General features: G+C 41.1%; 1 protein-coding gene across 1 annotated transcript; it reads right to left on the bottom strand.

Moving 5' to 3' along the window:
- Nucleotides 1-4,293: 4,293 nt before the first annotated feature.
- LOC311100492 (angiopoietin-2-like) lies at nucleotides 4,294-22,017 on the bottom strand. The gene is made up of 9 exons (XM_084141415.1): nucleotides 21,701-22,017; nucleotides 16,816-16,971; nucleotides 12,441-12,562; nucleotides 11,873-12,111; nucleotides 11,508-11,635; nucleotides 10,951-11,052; nucleotides 10,617-10,783; nucleotides 6,373-6,503; nucleotides 4,294-5,651 (listed from the first exon to the last, which is right to left on the bottom strand). Exons 1-9 carry the CDS (start codon nucleotides 21,977-21,979, stop codon nucleotides 5,491-5,493), a joined length of 1,485 nt encoding a protein of 494 aa, XP_083997541.1. The 5' UTR covers nucleotides 21,980-22,017; the 3' UTR covers nucleotides 4,294-5,490.
- Between the last annotated feature and the right edge of the window lie 1,148 nt (nucleotides 22,018-23,165).

Genomic DNA, 23,165 nt, shown 5'->3' with positions numbered 1-23,165 from the left:
CCATACCCAAAATAATTTCCTTCATTTGTGCGAGGTGCATTGAAATGGAGCCTGGTGCAACAGTTCACACCAACTCTTTGTCTTAGGTTTATTTAGTGCGGACTCTTCGTTCAACGCCTGACCTCTTGCACTGCTGCCAGAACATTGCATAAGTGAAGCCAAAAATCCCCTTTGAGGAACCTCCAAAAAATGTAACTGTTGAAATTCCTTGTTTGTTTCTTGGCGAAGGAGTGAAAAATGAATAATAGTGCTTTAGGCTTTTGACCTTGTTTGATGTCTGAAAAACATTCCCAGATCAGTGTCAGCAGTCTCTTGCATTGCTACTGAAAACATTGTTTCCCCCCTGATGAACACCTTTCTTTTGGTATTATCAACAGCAGCATTCTTTTCCATCCCATATCATCAGCTTCCATCACAGTGATGATGGTTGATGTCCATCTTTAAGATCAGTGAATAACTCATTTAAGCACTGAGCTAAGGACAATCCTTTGCGATGGAGGATGACCTAAACCATGCCATGCTTTCCTAAAGAAAGCTGAAAACCTTTTTTGAACCAATGATTCCTTTTATGTCAATTTGTATAGGGGTTTTGGGTGTGTTTTATTTGGGGTATGGCAGATTTAAAAGGGTTCTGTTGTCACGGAGGATCAAGGTGTTCTTGTTAAACCTTCAAATGAAATACAAGGACATGTCTAAAGCGGGGTTGGGCAGGGTAAATTTATTGTGGTTTGCTAACACACTGTTTATTTCTTTGTCATAACAGCCCTCAGATGAAATGTCAAGCAATCCTCAGCTCAGTCGATATACTGGGTTACCTTCTCAACAAAAGGCATGTTAAACTTTCTCAACCCCTGCCGTATGCTGACTGTTTCCAACCCCGGCGTTACTAATACGCAACGAGCAACCTTTTTATCACACCTGGCCACATTGATGTCACGGACACGTTGTTATGCCTGTAAAGCAGTCGTGTATGGGGCTGTGTACTGGTCAGGATGCCTTCTGCTCAGGATGCCTTCACCCCAGACTTCCTGCTGGGGGACTGGAGAGCGGTTCCTGACGGGAAAGAGCCTGTTCGCCCTGTCTCTAACTGGCGCTCAGGTGTTCTGTGCTGATTGCCTGCTGCGTGGGGGTGAAGGTACTACTGTGTCTGTATGTGAGACGGATGGTCCAGAACCAGGCTAACCTACAATTCCGTTTCAATACCGGCGGTGCTCTCCAACCTGTTTTTCACTGTTCATGGCCTTGGGTTTCATTTCCTCTTCACACATCAAATTATGCAGATATCCGGCATGTGGTGTTTTCTCGTGGAAGCAATAAGCAAACTATTGAAAACTGATAGCCTTTATCGCTGCTATTATCCCTTAGTCATTATTTAGGTGTGCACTTTGTATTGAACTCACTTTGTATTGAACTCATAACTAATGTAAAGTGCTAATGTACTCTAAAGTGCGTATAATTTGTTTACGTTGTTGTTTTTTCAATCCGGACTCTAAGGACATTAGTTATGACAAGCATGCCCACTGAGTAAGTAGATCCAACTGTATTTGTTACAGCCACGTTTTGGATGTTAGACAGATTAATATTGATAATGTCTTGTTGAACTTCTTGACGATACTTTGCCTTCTCAACCTACTAACCTAGGTATTTGGAAAGGTTTTCCTCTTTTCTCCTCTGGTTCTTCAGACAGCAGCAGACAGTGACCCAGGTGGTCAGAGCTCTGGGTGGGTTCCCAGTGGTGGACCAGGTGTGTGAGAACACAACCCACGTGGTGTCGGTGGGCCACCGGCGGACCCTCAATATTCTCCTGGGCATCGGCCGTGTCTGCTGGTAATATTCCCCTAAACCGATTTTGTGGTGTTTGGAGCAACGACAGTGTATTCCAGAATAACCATATGAACTTTCAGATCGGTTTCCAGCAGCACCTGTAAGTAAGTGAAGATTCTACTAATATTGTATACTGTTTTTATTCAAACATAGCCCTTGGGGTCAAATTGGTTAAAAATATGCTTTTATAATGAAATGGCTTGGTCAGTTTACTATCTTTTTTGACTATCATATACTACAACTGTCTCTAAAAGCTGGAATTCCAAACAGGAGGTGGGTAGGACACCTGCTAATTTTATTGCCATTAATTAATTTTCAAAGCGGTTGTTTTTTACTCCAGCATCCTGTGTCAGATGTGGATGTTGCTCTTCCTGTCCTCCTCTATTCATTAATCTTTGGCCTGCATCTGTGAAGGGGAAGGGGTGTTTTGCTATAGAATATGTCTCATCACATTTCCTCTTGAAATCACACACAGTTCTGTTGTGGTGGCCAAAACCACACTCCCTGAAGGATCTTGATGAGCCAGACCATTTAATTTGAAGGGGGCCATTCAGCATTTTTTACCTGACACACACTCAATCTGTGCTGATTTCTCTGTCTTGTGCAGTAGTGGATAGTGCTGAGGTAAATACAGTTGAAGTCGGAAGTTTACATACACCTTAGCCAAATACATTTAAACTCTGTTTTCCACAATTCCTGACATTTAATCCTAGTAACAATTCCCTGTCTTAGGTCAGTTAGGATCTCCACTTTATTTTAAGAATGTGAAATGTCAGAATAATAGTAGAGAGAATGATTTATTTAAGCTTTTATTTATTTCATCACATTCCCAGTGGGTCAGAAGTTTACATACACTCAATTAGTATTTGGTAGCATTGCCTTTAAATTGTTTAACTTGGGTCAAACGTTTCGGGTAGCCTTCCACAAGCTTCCCACAATAAGTTGGGTGAATTTTGGCCCATTCCTCCTGACAGAGCTGGTGTAACTGAGTCAGGTTTGTAGGCCTCCTTGCTCGCACACGCTTTTTCAGTTCTGCCCACATATTTTCTATAGTATTGAGGTCAGGGATTTGTGATGTCCACTCCAATACCTTGACTTTGTTGTCCTTAAGCCATTTTGCCACAAATTTGGAAGTATGCTTGGGGTTAGTGTCCATTTGGAAGACCCATTTGCGACCAAGCTTTAACTTCCTGACTGATCTTGAGATGTTGCTTCAATATTTCCACATAATTTTCCTTCCTCATGATGCCATCTATTTTGTGAAGTGCACCAGTCCCTCCTGCAGCAAAGCACCCCCACAGCATGATGCTGCCACCCCCATGCTTCACGGTTGGGATGGTGTTCTTCAGCTTGCAAGCACCCCCTTTTTCCTCCAAACATAACAATGGTCATTATGGCCAAACAGTTCTATTTTTGTTTTTATCAGACCAGAGGACATTTCTCCAAAAAGTACGATCTTTGTCCCCATGTGCAGTTGCAAACCTTAGTCATGCTTTTTTATGGCGGTTTTGGAGCAGTGGCTTCTTCCTTGCTGAGCGACCGTTCAGGTTATGTCGATATAGGACTTGTTTTACTGTGGATATAGATACTTTTGTACCTGTTTCCTCCAGCATCTTCACAAGGTCCTTTGCTGTTGTTCTGGGATTGATTTGCACTTTTCGCACCAAAGTACGTTCATCTCTAGGAGACAGAACGCGTCTCCTTCCTGAGCGGTATGACGGCTGCATGGTCCCATGGTGTTTATACTTCCGTACTATTGTTTGTACAGATGAACGTGGTACCTTCATGCGTTTGGAAATTGCTCCCAAGGATGAACCAGACTTGTGGAGGTCTACAATGTTTTTTCTGAGGTCTTGGCTGATTTCTTTTGATTTTCCCATGATGTCAAGCAGAGGCACTGAGTTTGAAGGTAGGCCTTGAAATACGTCCACAGGTACACCTCCAATTGACTCAAATGATGTCAATTAGCCTATCAGAAGCTTCTAAAGCCATGACATTTTCTGGCATTTTCCAAGCTGTTTAAAGGCACAGTCAACTTAGTGTATGTAAACTTCTGACCCACTGGAATTGTGATACAGTGAACTATAAGTGAAATAATCTGTCTGTAAACAATTGTTGGAAAAATTACTTGTGTCATGCACAAAGTAGATGTCCTAACCGACTTGCCAAAACTATAGTTTAACAAGAAATTTGTGGAGTGGTTGAAAAATGAGTTTTAATGACTCCAACCTAAGTGTATGTAAACTTCCGACTTCAACTGTAGCTTCCTGCAAAAGCCAGATATTGTCAGAGAATCTAACTAAATTGAAAGTTGAAGGCATTTTTAAACATCAGAGGCGTGACACATCAGACATTAAAACACATTTTTAATGTTTTGTGTTAAAGCAGAATGAAGACATAAGATCTGTAGCTTGTAGTTTCAAGAGAATTGGAATGAAGTTCTAAAGTCTATTTCTTTGCATTCCTGACAAAACCATTAACCATACTCCACATCATTGTTTCACATCAGATTGCGCGATGGCCGTCGGTTGAGGGAAGAGCGTCAGGAGTGACAGGATCTGACATAAGACATTGTACTCCACATAGAAAAATTCCCAAGTAGACTAATCCTACTCATAACTCCAGTCGCTTAGAAGAATTAAGTGAAAATAAAGTTTTGGTCCCAAATGTTCACAGAAGCATGGGTAAAGTGTATTACATAAATAAGTTATTACGACCATAAATCACATTTTCTACAGTAACACAATTAAATTAGATTGATAAATATAAGCAGATATGCTCCTTGTACAGATTAGAATCATGACAGAGCATGTAGCCTAAGTCAGGCAAAGGATGTGGAAGTCGAATTACTCAATCGATTGTGTAATCATGGAAAAAGTTCAACACACTTGCAATAGATTATTTCACACAAGTGCATAATTAGGTTAATTGACATTGATGATGTTTTGAGTAACATACCGATCAAAGTTATGACATTGATTTTAATACATTTTGTGAACCATCTATACATTTAAATTAAGTCATGTAAGTATGTACAACCTCTGTAAGAAAGAAAAGCAGTAGATTCATTACTGATGGCCTTTGCACATTGATATGTTATGTTCATATGTGAAATTATTTGTACCCTAGTTTTCTTTGCTTTTAGTATTAGGCCTATTTTTAGATTTGTAATGTAAAATAAAATGTAACCGTTATTTTCAAATTCATTGTAACAAACAATGGGGTTAAATATCATTATTACAAAATGTACTTTGTCAACCTTGCATTGTGTTACACACTGACATTTCCCCTGGTATTGCTTGTTATAGAAAACAATACTGTTATCTCTACCACAGTTCCAGTTGGCTATAAATACCTGTTTCATCCTTTGACTGCCTTGTCCCGGTTGATTATGCAGTCCAAAGCCTATTTCTGAAAGTAGATAGTTCATAGACTTTTCTACTCATTTTCACTTGTCAATTTTGTACAAAACAGTAAACTTTTGCTGACTTGTTGGAGCAAATTAATTTGTTCCCTTCCTTGTGGAACACTTGGAAGTGGTGAGGTTGCTGTTATGGAGCACTTCGGTCTATTTGGTCTTTTTCGTTTGTCTTGTCTGTAGTTTCCCAGCGTGACAATGCTCTCCTTTCTATGTCCGTCTGTCAGAGGCATGTCTCTGGGACAGCTTCAGAAGTCTACTGGTCTGATCATCATTGTGGTGGACTTCAGTGAGTAACCTGAGCCTTTCCAGTAGTACCATTTGATTCCATTGAATCGATTAGAGTTCTGGCCCTGCTGGAAAAATATTCCGTTCAAGTTAGAGGGGCCGCAGGCGTCAAACCACCAGCCTAGAAAAGCAGAAAACAAGAGATTGTCAGTCTGAGGTTTTTCATGATGTGCATTGTCTGTAAGACAACAAGCCCAATAAGTAGCTGTGCTTCTGACGTTTTGTATTATCACAACGATAAACTCCCACAGTTTCATACCCTCGGTTTCATTGAGTTCATTGGGAAAGTCTGGATTGTTATATCACATGGACTGCAAGTTGTGCAGCTCATTCCCCCCTGTGTCATCTTAGTCCTATTTCTGTTCATATGCAGCTGGTTATCCCCAACAATTCCCTGAAGTGGAGGGAAACCTCTATGCGAGACCTCAGGAGGGGACCTCATTTGGACAGCAGCTTACATGTAGAGTAGGCAGACCCCGATACACGGAACAAGTCCAAGTCTAGCCCCAAAGCAGTCTACATATCAGAGGCATGGAGGAGGACCTCTATTCTGAGCTCAGAGAGAGGGGGAGGGGAAATATCCTTAGTTCCCAGACTATTAATGTCAGCTGTTACAGGGGCTGAATTCCCAAATGAGCTGATCAGTGATTAATTCAGAGCTAGTTTTGCTCGAGAGCCTTGACCCTGCGACAAAGAAAAGGCAAGATGTCTTTTTAACTTTTTTTTTCTGGGGGGTAGTGCCAAACGCTTGTTGGGGGGGTGGGGTTGCACGGCTGTTAATGTGAAAATGGAGGAAATAATTGATCTTAATAAAGGCTGGTGCAAATGAACCTGTTCCTTACCTCCTGTTGTCAGTTGTGAGCATTTGCAAACACATCTGTCATTGTCTGCATCTTTTGTGCTGAAATCACTTCCTGGTTGACCAAGGCTACTAATTTTGCCTGCTGTTCCACTGTAGCCTTTAAGGTGTATCCTGTGACATGGCAACGGAGAAATACAATTTGAGGAGGAAGTACATGATTGCCATTCCTCAGAAGACCCAAGTTTAGTGAATTAATTGAGTCCGCCAAGGATTCCTTACTCTGCTAGCACTAACCTACAAGATGCTGTGTTTGTAGATCCCTTGGTTTTCCGTGACTACTTTTGAACCTTTCTTGTGCTCCATGAGAAGCTATAGGCCCCTAGAACTCAACTCTGGACCTCGAAGCCAGTGCCACTGCATTTTTTCATTGTTCCCCTCTAATGAGGGACAGATTTAGACCTGGGACACCAGGTGTGTGCAATGAGGGACTGATTTAGACCTGGGACACCAGGTGTGTGCAATTAACTATCAGGTATAACAGAAAGCCAGCAGGCTCCGGACCTCGTAGGGTAAGAGTTCAGTAACCCCGCTATAGGCTATGTCTACACACTAGTCATTTGCAAGTTAAGTGAAGCATGACAGCTGCAGCAGGGTTTTCTGATGGAAGAGCCCTGTTATGGTTTGGTTCTTATTCATTACATTTTACATTTTAGTAATTTAGCAGACGTTATTTTCCAGAGCGACTTACAGGAGCAATTAGGGTTAAGTGCCTTGCTCAAGGGCACATCAACAGATTTGACACCTATTTGGCTCTGGGATTTGAACCAGCTATCTTTCGGTTACTGGACCAACGCTCTAACCGCTAGGCCTATTGCTGCCCATTCATTCTGTAGAAAATGTCAACGCAGGTGATGAGGTATTGATGTCATTGCTGACCTCAGTTGTTTCGTGGCCTCTGAATTCCAGTATAAAAATAAGTTACTGTATATGGAATAATTTGTCTGGCTCCAGATTTGTCATGTGTCAAACTTTGAGACTAAAGGAATGAATAGGAGTGTGTTTGAGTTGAGGTCTGCTGCTCAAATAGAAAGGAAGTGTCAGTTCTCGCCTTGAAATCAGCTTACAGTGGGGAAAAAAAGTATTTAGTCAGCCACCAATTGTGCAAGTTCTCCCACTTAAAAAGATGAGAGAGGCCTGTAATTTTCATCATAGGTACACGTCAACTATGACAGACAAATTGAGAAATTTATTTCCAGAAAATCACATTGTAGGATTTTTAAATTTATTTGTAAATGATGGTGGAAAATAAGTATTTGGTCACCTACAAACAAGAAAGATTTCTGGCTCTCACAGACCTGTAACTTCTTCTTTAAGAGGCTCCTCTGTCCTCCACTCGTTACCTGTATTAATGGCACCTGTTTGAACTTGTTATCAGTATAAAAGACACCTGTCCACAACCTCAAACAGTCACACTCCAAACTCCACTATGGCCAAGACCAAAGAGCTGTCAAAGGACACCAGAAACAAAATTGTAGACCTGCACCAGACTGGGAAGACTGAATCTGCAATAGGTAAGCAGCTTGGTTTGAAGAAATCAACTGTGGGAGCAATTATTAGGAAATGGAAGACATACAAGACCACTGATAATCTCCCTTGATCTGGGGCTCCACGCAAGATCTCACCCCGTGGGGTCAAAATGATCACAAGAACGGTGAGCAAAAATCCCAGAACCACACGGGGGGGCCCTAGTGAATGACCTGCAGGGAGCTGGGACCAAAGTAACAAAGCCTACCATCAGTAACACACTACGCCGCCAGGGACTCAAATCCTGCAGTACGAGACGTGTCCCCCTGCTTAAGCCAGTACATGTCCAGGCCCGTCTGAAGTTTTCTAGAGTGGATTGGGAGAATGTCATATGGTCAGATGAAACCAAAATATAACTTTTTGGTAAAAACTAAACTCGTCGTGTTTGGAGGACAAAGAATGCTGAGTTGCATCCAAAGAACACCATACCTACTGTGAAGCATGGAGGTGGAAACATCATGCTTTGGGGCTGTTTTTCTGCAAAGGGACCAGGACGACTGATCCGTGTAAAGGAAAGAATGAATGGGGCCATGTATCGTGAGATTTTGAGTGAAAACCTCCTTCCATCAGCAAGGGCATTGAAGATGAAACGTGGCTGGGTCTTTCAGCATGACAATGATCCCAAACACACCGCCCGGGCAACAAAGGAGTGGCTTCGTAAGAAGCATTTCAAGGTCCTGGAGTGGCCTAGCCAGTCTCCAGATCTCAACCCCATAGAAAATCTTTGGAGGGAGTTGAAAGTCCGTGTTGCCCAGCGACAGCCCCAAAACATCACTGCTCTAGAGGAGATCTGCATGGAAGAATGGGCCAAAATACCAGCAACAGTGTGTGAAAACCTTGTGAAGACTTACAGAAAACGTTTGACCTGTGTCATTGCCAACAAAGGGTATATAACAAAGTATTGAGAAACTTGTTATTGACCAAATACTTATTTTCCACCAATGTATGTTCAGCAAAGAAAATGGCAGGTACTGGTGATGTCTAAGGGTGCAGATTGAATGTTTAGGAGACCAAAGCATTTTAGTCTTCTGTTTCCTAGTTTCACAGATGACTAAATATTTGTTTTGGACTGGTGACAAGTGTTTGACCCCTGGTTTGACCCTCCCACCGCCCACCCTACATATTTATCTATATTTTCAGGCAAGGTAAATGTTTTGTTTTGTCATTTGTTGATTATCAAGAACATGTGTGCACCATTTTGTTAGAACTTACTTTAACATTACTACATCAAAACATAAGTAACAGACTAAATCTGTCTCTGTCATGCAGCTATGATAATGTGTTTCAGTCCACATCGTAAAGTACTAAAAGCTATCACCAATATTCAAAGGTCCTCCACACACAGACTCCCCCAACATAGTTTCCGTCACAAACAGTACCAGTCAAAGGTTTGGACACACCTAATCATTCCAGGGTTTTTCTTTATTTGTACTATTTTCTGCATTGTAGAATAATAGTGAAGACCTAAAAACAATGAAATAACACATATGGAATCATGTAGTAACCAAAAAAGTGTTAACCAAATCAAAATATATTTTATATTTGAGAATCTTCAAAGTAGCCACCCATTGCCTTGATGACAGCTTTGCATTCTCTCAACCAGCTTCATGAGGTAGTCAACTGGAATGCATTTCAATTAACAGGTGTGCCTTGTTAAAAGTTAACTTGTGGAATTTATTTCCTTAATGATTTTGAGCCAATCAGTTGTGTTGTGACAAGGTAGGGTTGGTATACAGAAGATAGCCCTATTTGGTAAAAGACTGAGTCCATATTATGGCAAGAACAGCTCAAATAAGCAAAGAGAAATCATTACTTTAAGACATGAAAGTCAGTCAATCTGGAAAATTTCAAGAACTTTGAACGTTTCTTCAAGTGCAGTCGCAAAAACCATCAAGCAATATGATGAACCTGGCTCTCATGAGGACCGCCACAGGAATAGAAGATCCAGAGTTACCTCTGCTGCAGAGAGTAAGTTAATTGGAGTTACCAGCCTCAGAAATTGCAGCCCAAATAAATGCTTCACAGAGTTCAAGTAACAGACACATCTCAACATCAACTGTTCAGAGGAGACTGTGTGAATCAGGCCTTCGTGGTCGAATTGCTGCAAAGAAACCACTACTAAAGGACACCAATAATAAGAAGAGACTTGCTTGGGCCAAGAAACACGAGCAATGAACATTAGACCAGTGGAAATCTGTCCTTTGGTCTGATGAGTCCAAATTTGAGATTTTTGGTTCCAACCGCCGTGTCTTTGTGAGGCGCAGAGTAGGTGAACGGATGATCTCCCCAAGTGTGGGAACTCCTTCAAGACTGTTGGAAAAGCATTCGAGGTGAAGCTGGTTTAGAGAATGCCAAGAGTGTGCAAAGCCATCATCAAGAATGGCTACTTTGAAGAATCTAAAATATATTTTGATTTGTTTAATACTTTTTTGGTTACTACATGATTCCATATGTGTTATTTCATTGTTTTGATGTCTTCACTATTATTCTACAATGCAGAAAATAGTAAAAAAAATATGAAAAACCCTTGAATGAGTAGGTGTCCAAACTTTTGACTGGTACTGTATGGGACGGAAACTGTGTTGGGGGAGTCTGTGTGTGGAGGACCTTTGAATATTGGTGATAGCTTTTAGTACTTTGCTATGTAGACTGAAACAGTAGCCTACATTTGAACACCACACCTGGGAAATCCAGGCATACCTGTAGTTTTCTGCTTCACTGCCAAGAGAGAATTGGTCATATAGTGAGAATCCCAAGTTTTCCTCCCAATCCATCATCTGTATTCTCAAGACGTATTGTTGCTGATTGGTCAGTATTGAAACAAACTCATTTCCCAACCAGTATTCACTTGAAGGGTTTCCAAAGCCCTTTGAAGGAATATAAACAGAATTATTCAACTTTTAGTATGATCACAATGTCACAGTTGAGTTGCATTTGGAGAGATAAAAACTAAAATGTTCACTGTTTGTTGCCACTTGCCAGTGTTATCTAAGCCTTGTGCTGTCGAACTGGGATCATTTCCTCTTGCGCTCACCATTTTGTACTCTTTCCACGTACGGTGAAAGTCAACACGGCCATCAAATCGTTTCTGTAGTACTGTCCAGCCACCCCCCTCCGTCTCCATGTCACAGTAAGCCTTCAAATGAAACAAAATATTTTCTCCAGGTATCAATTATATTACATTCAGATTTTTCAGTACACTGAGGGAGTTTAGACTGCAGCAACAAACTTGACAATAAAAACAGCTCCATATCAGTCTAGTTTAAAAGTAATGGGAGTTTTGTGAAAACAAGCGATGTGTATTTGCCAGATTCTAAATCACCACTGAAAAGTATCTAAGGAGAGCTCTACTCAAGTTTAGGCATGCACAAAACAAACCAAAGGCTGAGAAAATTTTAATTGACTCTGAATTAAAGGAAAGCTATGCAGTCTTTGGCTACATTTTATTCCCGTCGTATTATTATACACATTTGCAAGATAATTAATTGGCTGTTGTGGTGTTGCCTAGTTAAAAAATAAGGTATTTCTCAATGTAGGCAGCTTATAACTTGAATAGGACCAACGGATATTAACATAAGAGTTTAATTGTACCTTAATCTCCTGTGTAGTGTTGTGAAGGGTCAGTGAGTAGACTCCACTGTCTGTGTTCCCTGACTTGTAGAGCGCAGCACAGTCTGGGTACGTGGTCGGTGTATCCTGCATCATGGTAGGCTTGTTCGCTGCAAAAAGTAGAGGGCACATCAAATTGATACTGCAGCAAGGTTACTGTTCCTTAAATAGATACTAGGATTCTGTTACTTTTCAATGGTGGGTTTGATCCACTACATTTGAAACATTCTTTATTTTACTAAACTATGGCTTATTAGTTAGGCAAATTGAATTGGCCATAGCATTCTGGCCTTAATCAGTGATGCCACTGTAGCCCCCTCCTGAGTTTATCAGACGTTGACACCCACCTCCACCTGCGGGGACGGAGATGGTGTAGATGAGGTTGTTGACGGTCTCCAGTAACTCGTGTTGCTGCCGCTGCAGGGCCGAGCTGTTTGTGGTGGCCCGGAGCAGCTGTTTCTCCAGCTCCTCCATGACGGCCGTCTGTCTCAGTACCAGTGTAGAGAGCTGCTCCTTCTTATTTTTCAGCGTCTCCAGCTCCACCTGCATCTGCTCCTCCATTTCCCCCACCCTCTTCTCCAGGTAGCTGGGGAGGAGGAAAGGCAGGGTAGACGCTCAGCAACGCTCAGCAGAGCTGGCAGGGCATTACTGGTCTTCTAGCTCTTCTTAGTATGTTGGTTTTGTCATTACTGTTGTGGTCTGTTGTACATATGGCAACTCAACTTTCCTGGTTTCCAATTCAAGCAACAAGTTATCTTATCAAGAAGAAGATTGTTTTACGGTAAAAGAACAGATAAGCCTACAATGAGGCAAAAACGTGTTTCACACAGAAAACAGACTAAATATTTACCGTCTAGTGTTTGTAGCCTTTTTAGTTAAAGCATGATTTAGAGATTTAATACAAAATATCCTTACCTGTTTTTGTCATTCAGTTTGCTTATTTCATTTGTTTGGAAAATGAGCTGTTTTTCCAACTTAATGGTTGACAGAGAGTGCTCAAGAAGCTGACGTTCGAGCCGAGTTGTATTATTTATTACCTAAAGATGAAAGAGACAATTACTTCCCACAGAAAGTATGTTAGATTAGATTGAGCTATTAATTGCTGCAAGTCCTTTACAGATTAAATTAAGTAAACATCATTTTGTGTTGACATTATGTCGAATATTTGGCAAGACCCAAATGAAGAACACAGGATCTTGAGGGATTTGCGTTTGTTTTCCGCAAGTAATTTTACTTTCGCAATTTCAGAATCTGCCTTAAAGGGGCAATCAGGAATTGCTACAGTGCTGTGAAAAAGTATTTGCCCCATTCTGTTTTTCTCTATTTTTGCATGTATCTGACACTGAATGTTATCAGATCTTCAACCCTGACCTAATATTAGATAAAGACAACCTGAGTGAACAAATGACACAATGTTGATACTTATTTCATTTAATTAACAAAGTTATGCAACACCCAATGCCCTTGTGTGAAAAAGTAATTGCCCCTTTACACTCTAACTGGGTGTGCCACCTTTAGCTGCAATGACTGAAACCAAATGCTTCCTGTAGTTGATCAGTCTCACATCCCTGTGGAGGAATTTGGGCCCACTCTTCCATCCAGAACTCCTTTAACACAGTGACATTTGTGGGGTTTTGAGAATGAACTGCTAGTTTCAGGTCCTGCCACAACATGTCAATCGGGTGGTGGTGGTAGTGTAATAGTTTGGGGATGCTTTGCTGCCTCAGGACCTGGATGACTTGCCATCCTTGACGGAACCATGAATTCTGTTCTGTATCAAAGAGTTCTAAAGGAGAATGTCAGGCCATCCATCCATGAGTTGAAGCTGAAGCACTGCTGGGTCATGCAGCAAGACAATGATCCAAAACACACAAGTAAGTCTACATCAGAATGGCTGAAAAGACACATTTAAAGTTCTGGAATGGCCTAGTCAATTACTCGACCTAAACCTGATTTGAGATGTTGTGGCAGGACCTGAAACAAGCAGTTCATGCTCGAAAGTATCTGTTATTTGATCACTCAGGTTCCCTTGATCTAAAATTAGGTTTTGGTTGAAGATCTGATAACATTCAGTGTCTGTTATGTGCAAAATTGAGAATCAGAAAGGGGTAAATACTTTTTCACAGCACTGTATATACTTTTTTGGACTCATACATTAATGAAATGTACCCATTTGATTCTTGTAGAATATAACTTATAAATGCCTCATCAGAGCCCAAAATATAAGCTTGTTTTACTACAATGGTGGAAACAAAGTCAATGTAAACAAACACTGTATAGTCTTAAAAACCTGGATATAACAAATTTTGATATCATGGATGGTCAGTCCTTGCATTAATAGCTCTGTCTGAATTTGAGTGGTTTAAATCTCCAGCACCATCCCTCAGCTTTTTACCGAAACAGTGGCGGGGACTCGTTATTGTTTCAACTGCTGACTGCCGCTTTAAAGTAATCACTCAATTGGGGATGTGGTATGATTAAATGAAACATTGGTATTTTCCTGGCTAGAAAAATATCATTGGTATTATGTAACGGATTCTGACATCTCCCTGTTTTCTCTAGAGTAGTCTGTTTCACAAACAATTCCACAGTTCACTGCAATTCTTTTGGATCAGATACAGTTGAAAATAAATTGTGCACAGCCTGCCTTAAGTTGTTGTTTTCCCCCCTCACAGTAGACTGAAAACATTTACAGTACAGCGCCCTCAAGACACCAAAGTAGCCCTTTACTTGATTAAAATTCTAGGAGCGAAACTCAATTTGTAACAGTCCTATCTCAATTCATGTGTGAACACTGTGGTTCGCTTCATGTTCTTAAGAGTACAATGAGCATGTGTGTAGATGGTCGGGGAAATCTGTTTCGTAAGAGGAAAAAACGGAACAATCGAATTCCAATAAAGGACAGATATGTTGGAAAGGGGGCAGGGGATGTAGAGGCTACTGTGAAAGAGTGGCTCTATAATGTGATGAATGTCTTTACTGATGTATTGAACTCCTGGGTCCAGAAAACCCCTTCTGATTTTCCAGTTTGAGGAACTGAACTCAGCAAAAACCTGGGCCAATTTGTTGTTTACATGAATGTTGGGTATGTGTCTGTCTACCATTGGAGCTTGTGTTGGTGACTTTGAACAGACGGATGTCTGATTGTGACAAATTGATAGACCCTTTCTTGTGGGAATACAATGGCATTAATAACAGGAAATGCTGTGTAGTTCGTTCACAAAAGGTCAATGGCCTTCTACAGCAAATCAAAATCCTGGCCCTGTTGGACAGCATTAGATTTTTTTTAATATTTTGCCAATTTGATTACTTTTGTCATTAATTGCAGTGTTCCCCCTAGGATTGTTTTCAGCAGTGGTGGCAAAGTTAGCATGGGGGGGGGGCTGACGGCAGTGTCTCCGGCCAACAATTTTAGAGGCCCTCCTCTTGGCCACAGAGCTAATTTCCTGCAATTCTACACATTTTAACCATGGGGCAGAGAGAACATTTTACAGTTTTAAAGCTAGTTTCCTGCAATTCTACACATTTTGTCATGGGGCTGAGAGAACAAAATTCAGTTTTAAAGCTAATTTCCTGCACTTCTACGCTTTACCATGGCTTATGCAGTGTTCTTATGCTATCTGAGTGACTCAAACATTATAACAAAATCAATGCCATGACATTTTTGGAATTTGACATTCTCCCCGACTGTCTAGTTTTTATTTTGGTGATTGTTAGTGCTCAAAGATTATCTTATAAAAAAATATATAGAGCTCCATTATCTTTTCTACATACTTTATATCTGGTTTTAGTTGTTTAAGTTTACACTGAAAACATTTTACCATCCCCCAAATTATTGGTTTTATTATGTTTTTGGGAGTGGCAGCAACAATTTAGCATGAATGAATATAGGGGAAACACTGAATTGTTTGATGTAGGCTATTGGGTTTTGAATGTTTAGTCATTTAGCACACAGTGCTGTGAAAAAGTTTTTGCCCCATTTCTGATTTTCTCTATTTTTGACACTGAATGTTATCAGATCTTCAACCACAACCTAATATTAGATAAAGGGAGCCTGACTTTACAAATAACAAACAGGTATACTTTGTTAAATAAATAAATAAGTTATGCAACACCCAATGCCCCTGTGTGAAAAAGTAGTTGGCCCTTACACTCAGTAACTGGTTGTGCCACCTTTTAGCTGCAATGACTGCAACCAAATGCTTCCTGTAGTTCTTGATCAGTCTCTCACATCACTAGAATTCTCTGATACAGAGCACAATTCATGGTTCCTTCTGTTAAGGCAAGTCGTCCAGGTCCTGAGGCAGCAAAGCATCCCCAAACCATCACACTACCACCATGCTTGACTGTTGGTATGAGATTCTTACTGTGGAATGCAGTGTTTGGTTTTCGCTAGACATAATGGGACTCATCTTGTCCAAAAAGTTGACTCAAGTTTCCCAAAAAGCACCTGGAAGCACCTGGATGATCATCAAGACTCTTGGAAGAATGTTCTATGGACAGATGATTCAAAAGTATAACTTTCTGGACAACATAGGTCCCATTATGCCTGGCGAAAACCAAACACTGCATTCAACAGTAAGAACCTCATGCCTACGATCAAGCATGGTGGTGGTAGTGTGATGGTTTGGGGATGCTTTGCTGCCTCAGCACCTGGACGACATGCCTTAATTGAAGGAACCATGAATTCTGCTCTGTATCAGAGAATTCTACTGGAGAATGTCAGGCCATCCATCTGTGAGCTGAAGCTGAAGCGCAGCTGGTTCATGCAGCAAGACAATGATCCAAAATACACAAGTCTACATGAAAATGTCTAAAAAGCAACAAATCTGAAGTTTTGGAATGGCCTAGTCATAGTCCAGACCTAATCCCAATGAGATGTTATGGCAGGACTTGAAACGTAAAGTTCATGCTTGAAAACCCACAAATGTCGCTGAGTGAAAGCAGAGACAGATCAACAAATACAGGAAGCATTTGGTTGGAGTCATTGCAGCTAAAGGTGGCACAACCAGTTATTGAGTGTAAAGGGGCAATTACTTTTTCACACAGGGGCATTGGGTGTTACATAACTTTTTTTACATGAAAGAAGTATAATTGTTGTGTTATTTGTTCACTCAGGATACGGTTAACTAATATTAGGTTTTGGTTGAAGATCTGATAACATTCAGTATAAAGAATATGCAAAAGTAGAGAATTAGAAAGGCAGCAAATACTTTTTCACAGCACTATACAGTATGTATATACCACACACACACACACAAAACGATATTGTTAAGTAAAAGGTCCTCACCTGCACCTCTACGTTGGTCAGTTTCCGTGTTTGCTCAGTGGTCTGCCTCAGCAGATTAGCTCCAATCTCTATCATGGCTGCCGTGTGGTTGTGGACAGCATTCTGCTGGATCTGGGCCATCTCCTGCTTCATGCTTTCCTGAATGTAGTTCTCCAGCTGCAGTAAGGATCAAGAAGAGTTGACGAAGGCAGGTTAGTGAGATGGTTTAAGTGATATGTCAGTGTTATTGGTTCACTGTGATGGCGTCAAATGACCATTTACCATATGGATGTCACAGTGAAAGTGTACCCTATTCCTCTTTTAGAATGACTCCTTTTAAGCAGTACAGCCTTGTTGTCATGGAGTTCATGGCTTTTCCCCTTGTCTGACCCAGAAGTCTTAATATGTAGAAGTGGACAGAATTATCCGGTGACAGGCCATGCATTTTGACTAGTGTTTAGATTACGTTATGTTGAAGCCTCTTAAAATTGGCAGCAGGAAGTTCACATGCTTCTGTTGGGGTCAAAAATGGAAGACTGATAATATTTTCCCAGCATCCCTGCTGATTCATATTAAGGCCATCACTTGAACTATACTAGGGATTAATATCTAACCGAAACTCTACACATTTTTTTTTATATGGTCGTTTTTGGTAACATCAAATTGTATCACAATCAATGGGGACTGCACTGTAATGCCCTGTCAACATGCTATAGTCAGCCGCTAAGGTTCTTTTTGTAAAATTGTACTGCTAACTGAGCCTTCACATGACTTAGGTTCAGTCATCTTTGCGACAACTCATAAATTGTAACATTTCTACTAGCGGAAAAGTTTTAAATAAGCTTTCTTCTCTAGTGTCTGTCCCACATGGTATCATTGTCTTCAGAGAAAATAAAAAGCTTTAGATAGTAGTTTTGTCCCCTATCCAGTATCCACCTGTCAGATTTAGAACAAACCCAATCATAAAGCTCTTTCCTGCATCGAGTTCCTGAGTGGCAATTAGGCCTGAAAGTCTTGTAAACAGGATTGAAATGATGAGTGATGAGTTACATCCTATACCACACAGCGTCTTCCACTGCAAGACGATATCATGGCGTTAGTAGACCTAGTGTTTCTGTTCTTTGTTTGCGTAAACAATTAGGTTGTATACCCATCCGCCAACAAGCAAAACTATTGTGCTTAAGTTTAAACTGGGAAGTATATTTAAGCAATAAGGCCAGAGGGGATGTGGTATATGGCCAATATACCACGGCCAAGGGCTGTTCTTATGCACGACGCAATGCAGAGTGCCTGGATACAGCCCTTAGCCGTGGTATATTGGCCATATACCACAAACCCCCGAGGTGCCTTATTGCTATTATAAACTGGTTACCAACATAATTAAAGCAATACAAATAAATGTTTTGTCATACCCGTGGTATACGGTCTGATATACCACGGCTGTCAGCCAATCAGCATTCAGGGCTCGAACCATCCAGTTTATAATTAGCCTTTTCCCATGTCAATGAATGAGAAGTGCAGCAATCAGTGCTAATTACATTTTGTTTTCCTTTCTCCACTTTCATATTGGCTGTGTTCTTGGACACAGACACGTGGAGGCTGGAAGAGTGTGTCATCGGAACTGCGAGCGGGAAGTTCCCATTGACGGCTATCTAATCAGCTGTTTACTCCACTCCTGCCTCTAAGGATTCCACGAGGAATGCTTGTTTGTCCTCCCCGTTTACACGAAAAGCGTGACGGCTAACTATCACATTTATTTTACCGGCACAACAACAACAGTCCATCAGCCGGGCTTCCTATTTTTTTTCAGAGTGGGACAGTGCAAGAATTGTAGGTATTACCTTTGCTCTCACAATAAATGTTCATTTCTTCAGTTGATGTACAGTGATTTCCTTTGTCCTTGACTCTGGGTTTTACATGGTGCAGTTCAGAGGAAGAGCCTTTCCTCTGTTATAACAGATAATGCCAATATTCAGACAAACTGTAGTGTATGAAATGATGACGTCAGGAAAAAGTTCATGTTATAAGGGCAATTTAAAGTTTATAATTTTTTTTATTAGCAATGTATTAGGGAAATGGATACTTACATTTTGCATAAGGCTTTTTCGTTAATTTTTAGTATTAGTAATTATCTTGAAATGGCCCTATTACATAGAGTACTTTGTCGTTTAAAATACGTCCAGAATTCTGGATGCATTGAGCCGATCTCACTTTTACCAGGAGAGTCTCTTAACCTTTGCAGATCTCCTATAGATTAGTTCCACTCACTTGTTTGTTTTACATCAATGTATTGCATTTCAATTAAAGACTGGACTTCCTTTCCATGACAGACATTAATGACATCCTTTCCATCTGGAGTCGTCACTTTAGGCAAATCCTAACCTTGAACACACACACAACTCTATTGTGCAGCATAAATCATGCATGTCAATTGGATTTGAGATTTTAGCAGAGATACACGCATTTATTGCGCACAACAAATCTGTCCTTGGAGGATAGAATCCTGTGAGGCAGTGAAAGCTTAATAAACTGAATGACGGATCATAATGGAGTCTAAAGACTACAGATTCACTATTTTAACTGCTTCATTTCTAGGCTTTTAAACTCCTGTGGTGTGAGAGCTTCCTATTAAAACAGTAGCTGCCTTCTCAGACCATTCACTGTCCTTAGCTTAAAAGTAAAATTATGTTGAGTGCCATATCCAAAGCATCCATCTTTTAAAGACTACATTTTTCAAATTGAAGTGTTCTTAAGCAGTGGCTCTGATGTAACAGCAATGACAAAAGGTCTAGGGACCCTAACGCTTAGCAGCAGCTGACCTAGCTGGCGGAGTGATTCAGGTCAGGGTCTGTTTCCTTGGAGAGGTGTGAGCTGTGTGATAATACTTTGAAGTTGTGCTTGTCTTGTCAGAGCTGTATAGACCTCATCATTAATCAAACTCTAAAGAGTAGAAAGAATGGAGGCCAAGCAGAGGCGCTGTTTCTATAACAAGCGATGGCTCAGCAGCGCTGAAAGGGATGCACATGTCCTTCATCTGGGCACCTGTGTAGAGGCTTTGTCACTTCTCTGCCCTTCTCCCCCACTCACAGAGCCACCACAGCCCTGCTTCTGTTCTGGGACACGTCTTTGTTTTATGACCTTTCAGGCTACTTTCTTCCTACTTCGGCTCACATTCACTTTCTTATTGCTCAGGACTGAATCCATGTGACGATGCCCCCTTCGAATAGTAGGACAATGTCACAATTCACTTGCCTGCACCCTTACAAGGTCAAGTTCAGTGCTCTCAATCAGATTTGAGGATTCTTTGAATCTGAATTAAAGTCTTTCAAAGCCATCTTGGCAGTAAGGAAAGTGACTGGAGTATAATGCGCCTGCACATCACTGGAAGGTTGGTGTGTATACTAGGGCTGTGAAGATACCAGCAGCTTCTTTTTTGTGCAAAAATTATTTGTTTCTTTAAAAACTTGCTGCATGTAAAATATTGTGACTATTTGTTCATTTTAAAAACCTGCTGTGTGTAAAATATTGTGTGCTATAGCTTGGAAAATAAATACGTGACTGGATGACATTAGGTCTGTTTTCCTAAAGAAGTTAAATCCGCTTCGTGTTTTGTTTCCATGCCACGATACTAATGAGAATCATGATACTGGTATCGTCCTGGTCCTAGTGTATACTCTTGTCTTCTCTCATGGGGGAAATAAAACCTTCCTATAGAAAGCAACCCTGTTCCTGGAGCGCTTTCGTCCTGTAGGTTTTCGCTCCAACCCTAATCTAGCGCACCGGATTCTAATAATTAGCTGGTTGATAAACTGAATCAGGTTAGTTGCAACTAGGGTTGGATTGAAAACCTACACAAGGGTAGCTCTCCAGGAACCGGTTTGGAGAGCCCTGTTGTAAACCATATTGAGCGGAGTGGGAAACCAGAACCTGTATCTGGCCTATATTAATATTTCCCTGAGTTGAAATGAGTCCATGATACTACATAACATCAGCTCTGCACAGTAAGATACATAATGAGGTCAGTTTGACACAGATTATACATCTATACAGGCTGCAAAAGCTTACTGTCGCTTACCTTTATCATCTTAAGTTGACGTAACATAATTAGGGCTGTGACGATCATGGAACTTTGGATGATTGTAATTGGCCAGCCAAATGACCGCGGTCACTGTAATAACCGTTTGAATAGCAATCATTTTGTATTTCTATGAATGTGCTCCCATAGAAATAGAATGAATAGAACGGTCGTCCCCATTCAAGTCATTGATGGCATAATGGGTGGACTGGCGGCCATTGCGAGTATACCCATAGGAACAAACTATATGTGCTGTGATTTGTTGATTTCTACTCAATATCACAACAAATACATTCCATTGCATGAGCCACATCACGTAATAGAATTTGAATGAACACTCTACATTACAATAAAGTTTCATGTTGTTGAGTCCATGTCACAGCTGAAACGGACTCAACCACACGAATGCCTGGTGGTCCTGTCTTCAATCATCTGTTTTTAAATATACTTTTTTTTACAGTTATGACTTATTTTCATGACTATCTTCATCCATAACTGTCGGTTATAGGGTAATTGTGCCAGCCCTAAACATAATGGCAGAGCAGCAGAACCATTCATTTACTGCTTAATCTCTGAACGGCTCATGGCACCCAACGGGTTCTCCGTAACCAAGTCCCTTATGTTTTAAATGTGGGCACTCATCCAGAGGGTGCAAATAACACACATTTTTATGGAACTATTTGTAACATATCATATGAATTGGAAAGTCGTAACAGATCATAAAAAATAGAGGGACGCAACAAAAAAAAACGTATATCATGAGAATGGGTGTGAGACACACACCTGCACTCCCAGTAGAGAAGCTGTGTGACGTCAAGCAGAACACCTTACCTTGAGGAGCCACTGTGTGTTGTTCTCCATGATGTTCTCCAGCTGCTCCAGCCTCTGGGCCGACTCATCATACTCTGCCGGATCGTCCTTCTGGACCAGGTTAGTGTAGGTGCTGCTCGGGGTCCTGCAGTTGTCCTGCTCAGGCAGCAGAAAGGTGTAGCTGCACGGGCCATTCTGGATCTGGTACTGCCTCTTAACAGCTGTCGTGTCTGTAGTTTTCCTGTAGCCGGCCCCCAGGGCCAGGCAGCCACTCAAGACCAGTAAGCCAACATAAAACATTTTAAGAATTAAAACAAAAATTTGATTGGATTTGTTTTTAAAAGTGAAATATTGTTGTAATTCTTTCCTCTCGAATATCCAAATGCACACAGTCCTCTTTCAATTCTTCAGGTTCTTTTATAGGCGGGAGGAGGGGATACGGTCAGCGGGTACACCGGGTAGATGTTGTCATTCCTGCAGGTTCCCAGTCCTAGACTGCACACTTCCCCTTTTTCATAAAGCCCCCAGCCTCTTGGTTTCAGCTGCAGTTGGCCCTCTGATTAGCTAGCTATGGGAGTGGAGGCAAGGCCCCTCCCACTACATCCCTGTGTCCAGTCACTGTGAAGAGCCGCTGGGATGGAAGCAGCAATGTGGAGACCAGTTCTTACACACACACAGGAGCAGATGCACTAATTAAACACTTCCGACCATATCCTCTTCTTCGCATGAGAGCGAGAGCTTTATGAACAGGTCAGGGAGACAGAAGAGTAGAGAGGATTAAGCAATTACCATATTAGTGTTTTCTCACAAGCCGATGGCCGAACATCTATTCTGGATGCAGCTGCCTTCTTCCAGCAAAGTCTGCAATTGCAATATCCATCCCTACCCACAGTAAATATTTTTCTCCCCGCGACAAAAGCACAGGCATTTGTCTAAGTATGAGAATGTTGAGGGAAAGAGACACTATTTCTCTGTTGTCACTCATCTCATTCCGAGCTCTTTGCTCAGTCTTAAGAAACATTAGCTCTGATTTCCTGTCATTCTCCAACTCTGGGCTGTATCAGGATCTTGGTACACATATAGGGGTGAGATCCAGTTTACAGAGGGAGAAGAGTATCTGGCTGGGGTTCTGGGGATATTAATAAAGCTCATCCGTCCACTTCATGTCATCTTGATAAGATGCTAAATATCCATTAATGTGACTTAAAATAGACTGATCTTGGCTTCACAGAGCCCTGTTGTTGTTTTTTCATTTGTTCCTGTGTGGGAATGAAGTAGACAGTTCTTCATCTGGTCCTTTTTCAAGGAGCTTTTTTTTTCTTCATCATCTCTGATCTTGGCAGCTGTAGACAGGCAGCTGGGAAACTACCATAATCACAGTACTACACAGTGGCCATGTCTGAAGCCAACGTAATTTACCTGACTATTAGCTTATTGTACTGTAGTTAACTTTGATTCAAATCTTCAGAGGTGCCTGGCTGTCGCC

Source organism: Coregonus lavaretus (assembly GCF_964263955.1).
Source record: "Coregonus lavaretus genome assembly, chromosome: 25".
NCBI classification, from domain to species: domain Eukaryota; kingdom Metazoa; phylum Chordata; class Actinopteri; order Salmoniformes; family Salmonidae; genus Coregonus; species Coregonus lavaretus.
The sequence above is the reverse complement of the archived record's forward strand: the minus strand, read 5'-3'. Positions and strand labels throughout refer to the sequence as shown.

Coding starts and splice junctions, on each gene's coding strand:
- LOC311100492 (XM_084141415.1), bottom strand. CDS start 21,979: ATGTTTTATGTTGGCTTACTGGTCTTGAGTGGCTGCCTGGCCCTGGGG. Junction 12,112..12,440: donor AAACTGAATGACAAAAACAG/GTAAGGATATTT, acceptor CCTCCTCCCCAG/CTACCTGGAGAAGAGGGTGG. Junction 10,784..10,950: donor CGTGGAAAGAGTACAAAATG/GTGAGCGCAAGA, acceptor ATTCCTTCAAAG/GGCTTTGGAAACCCTTCAAG.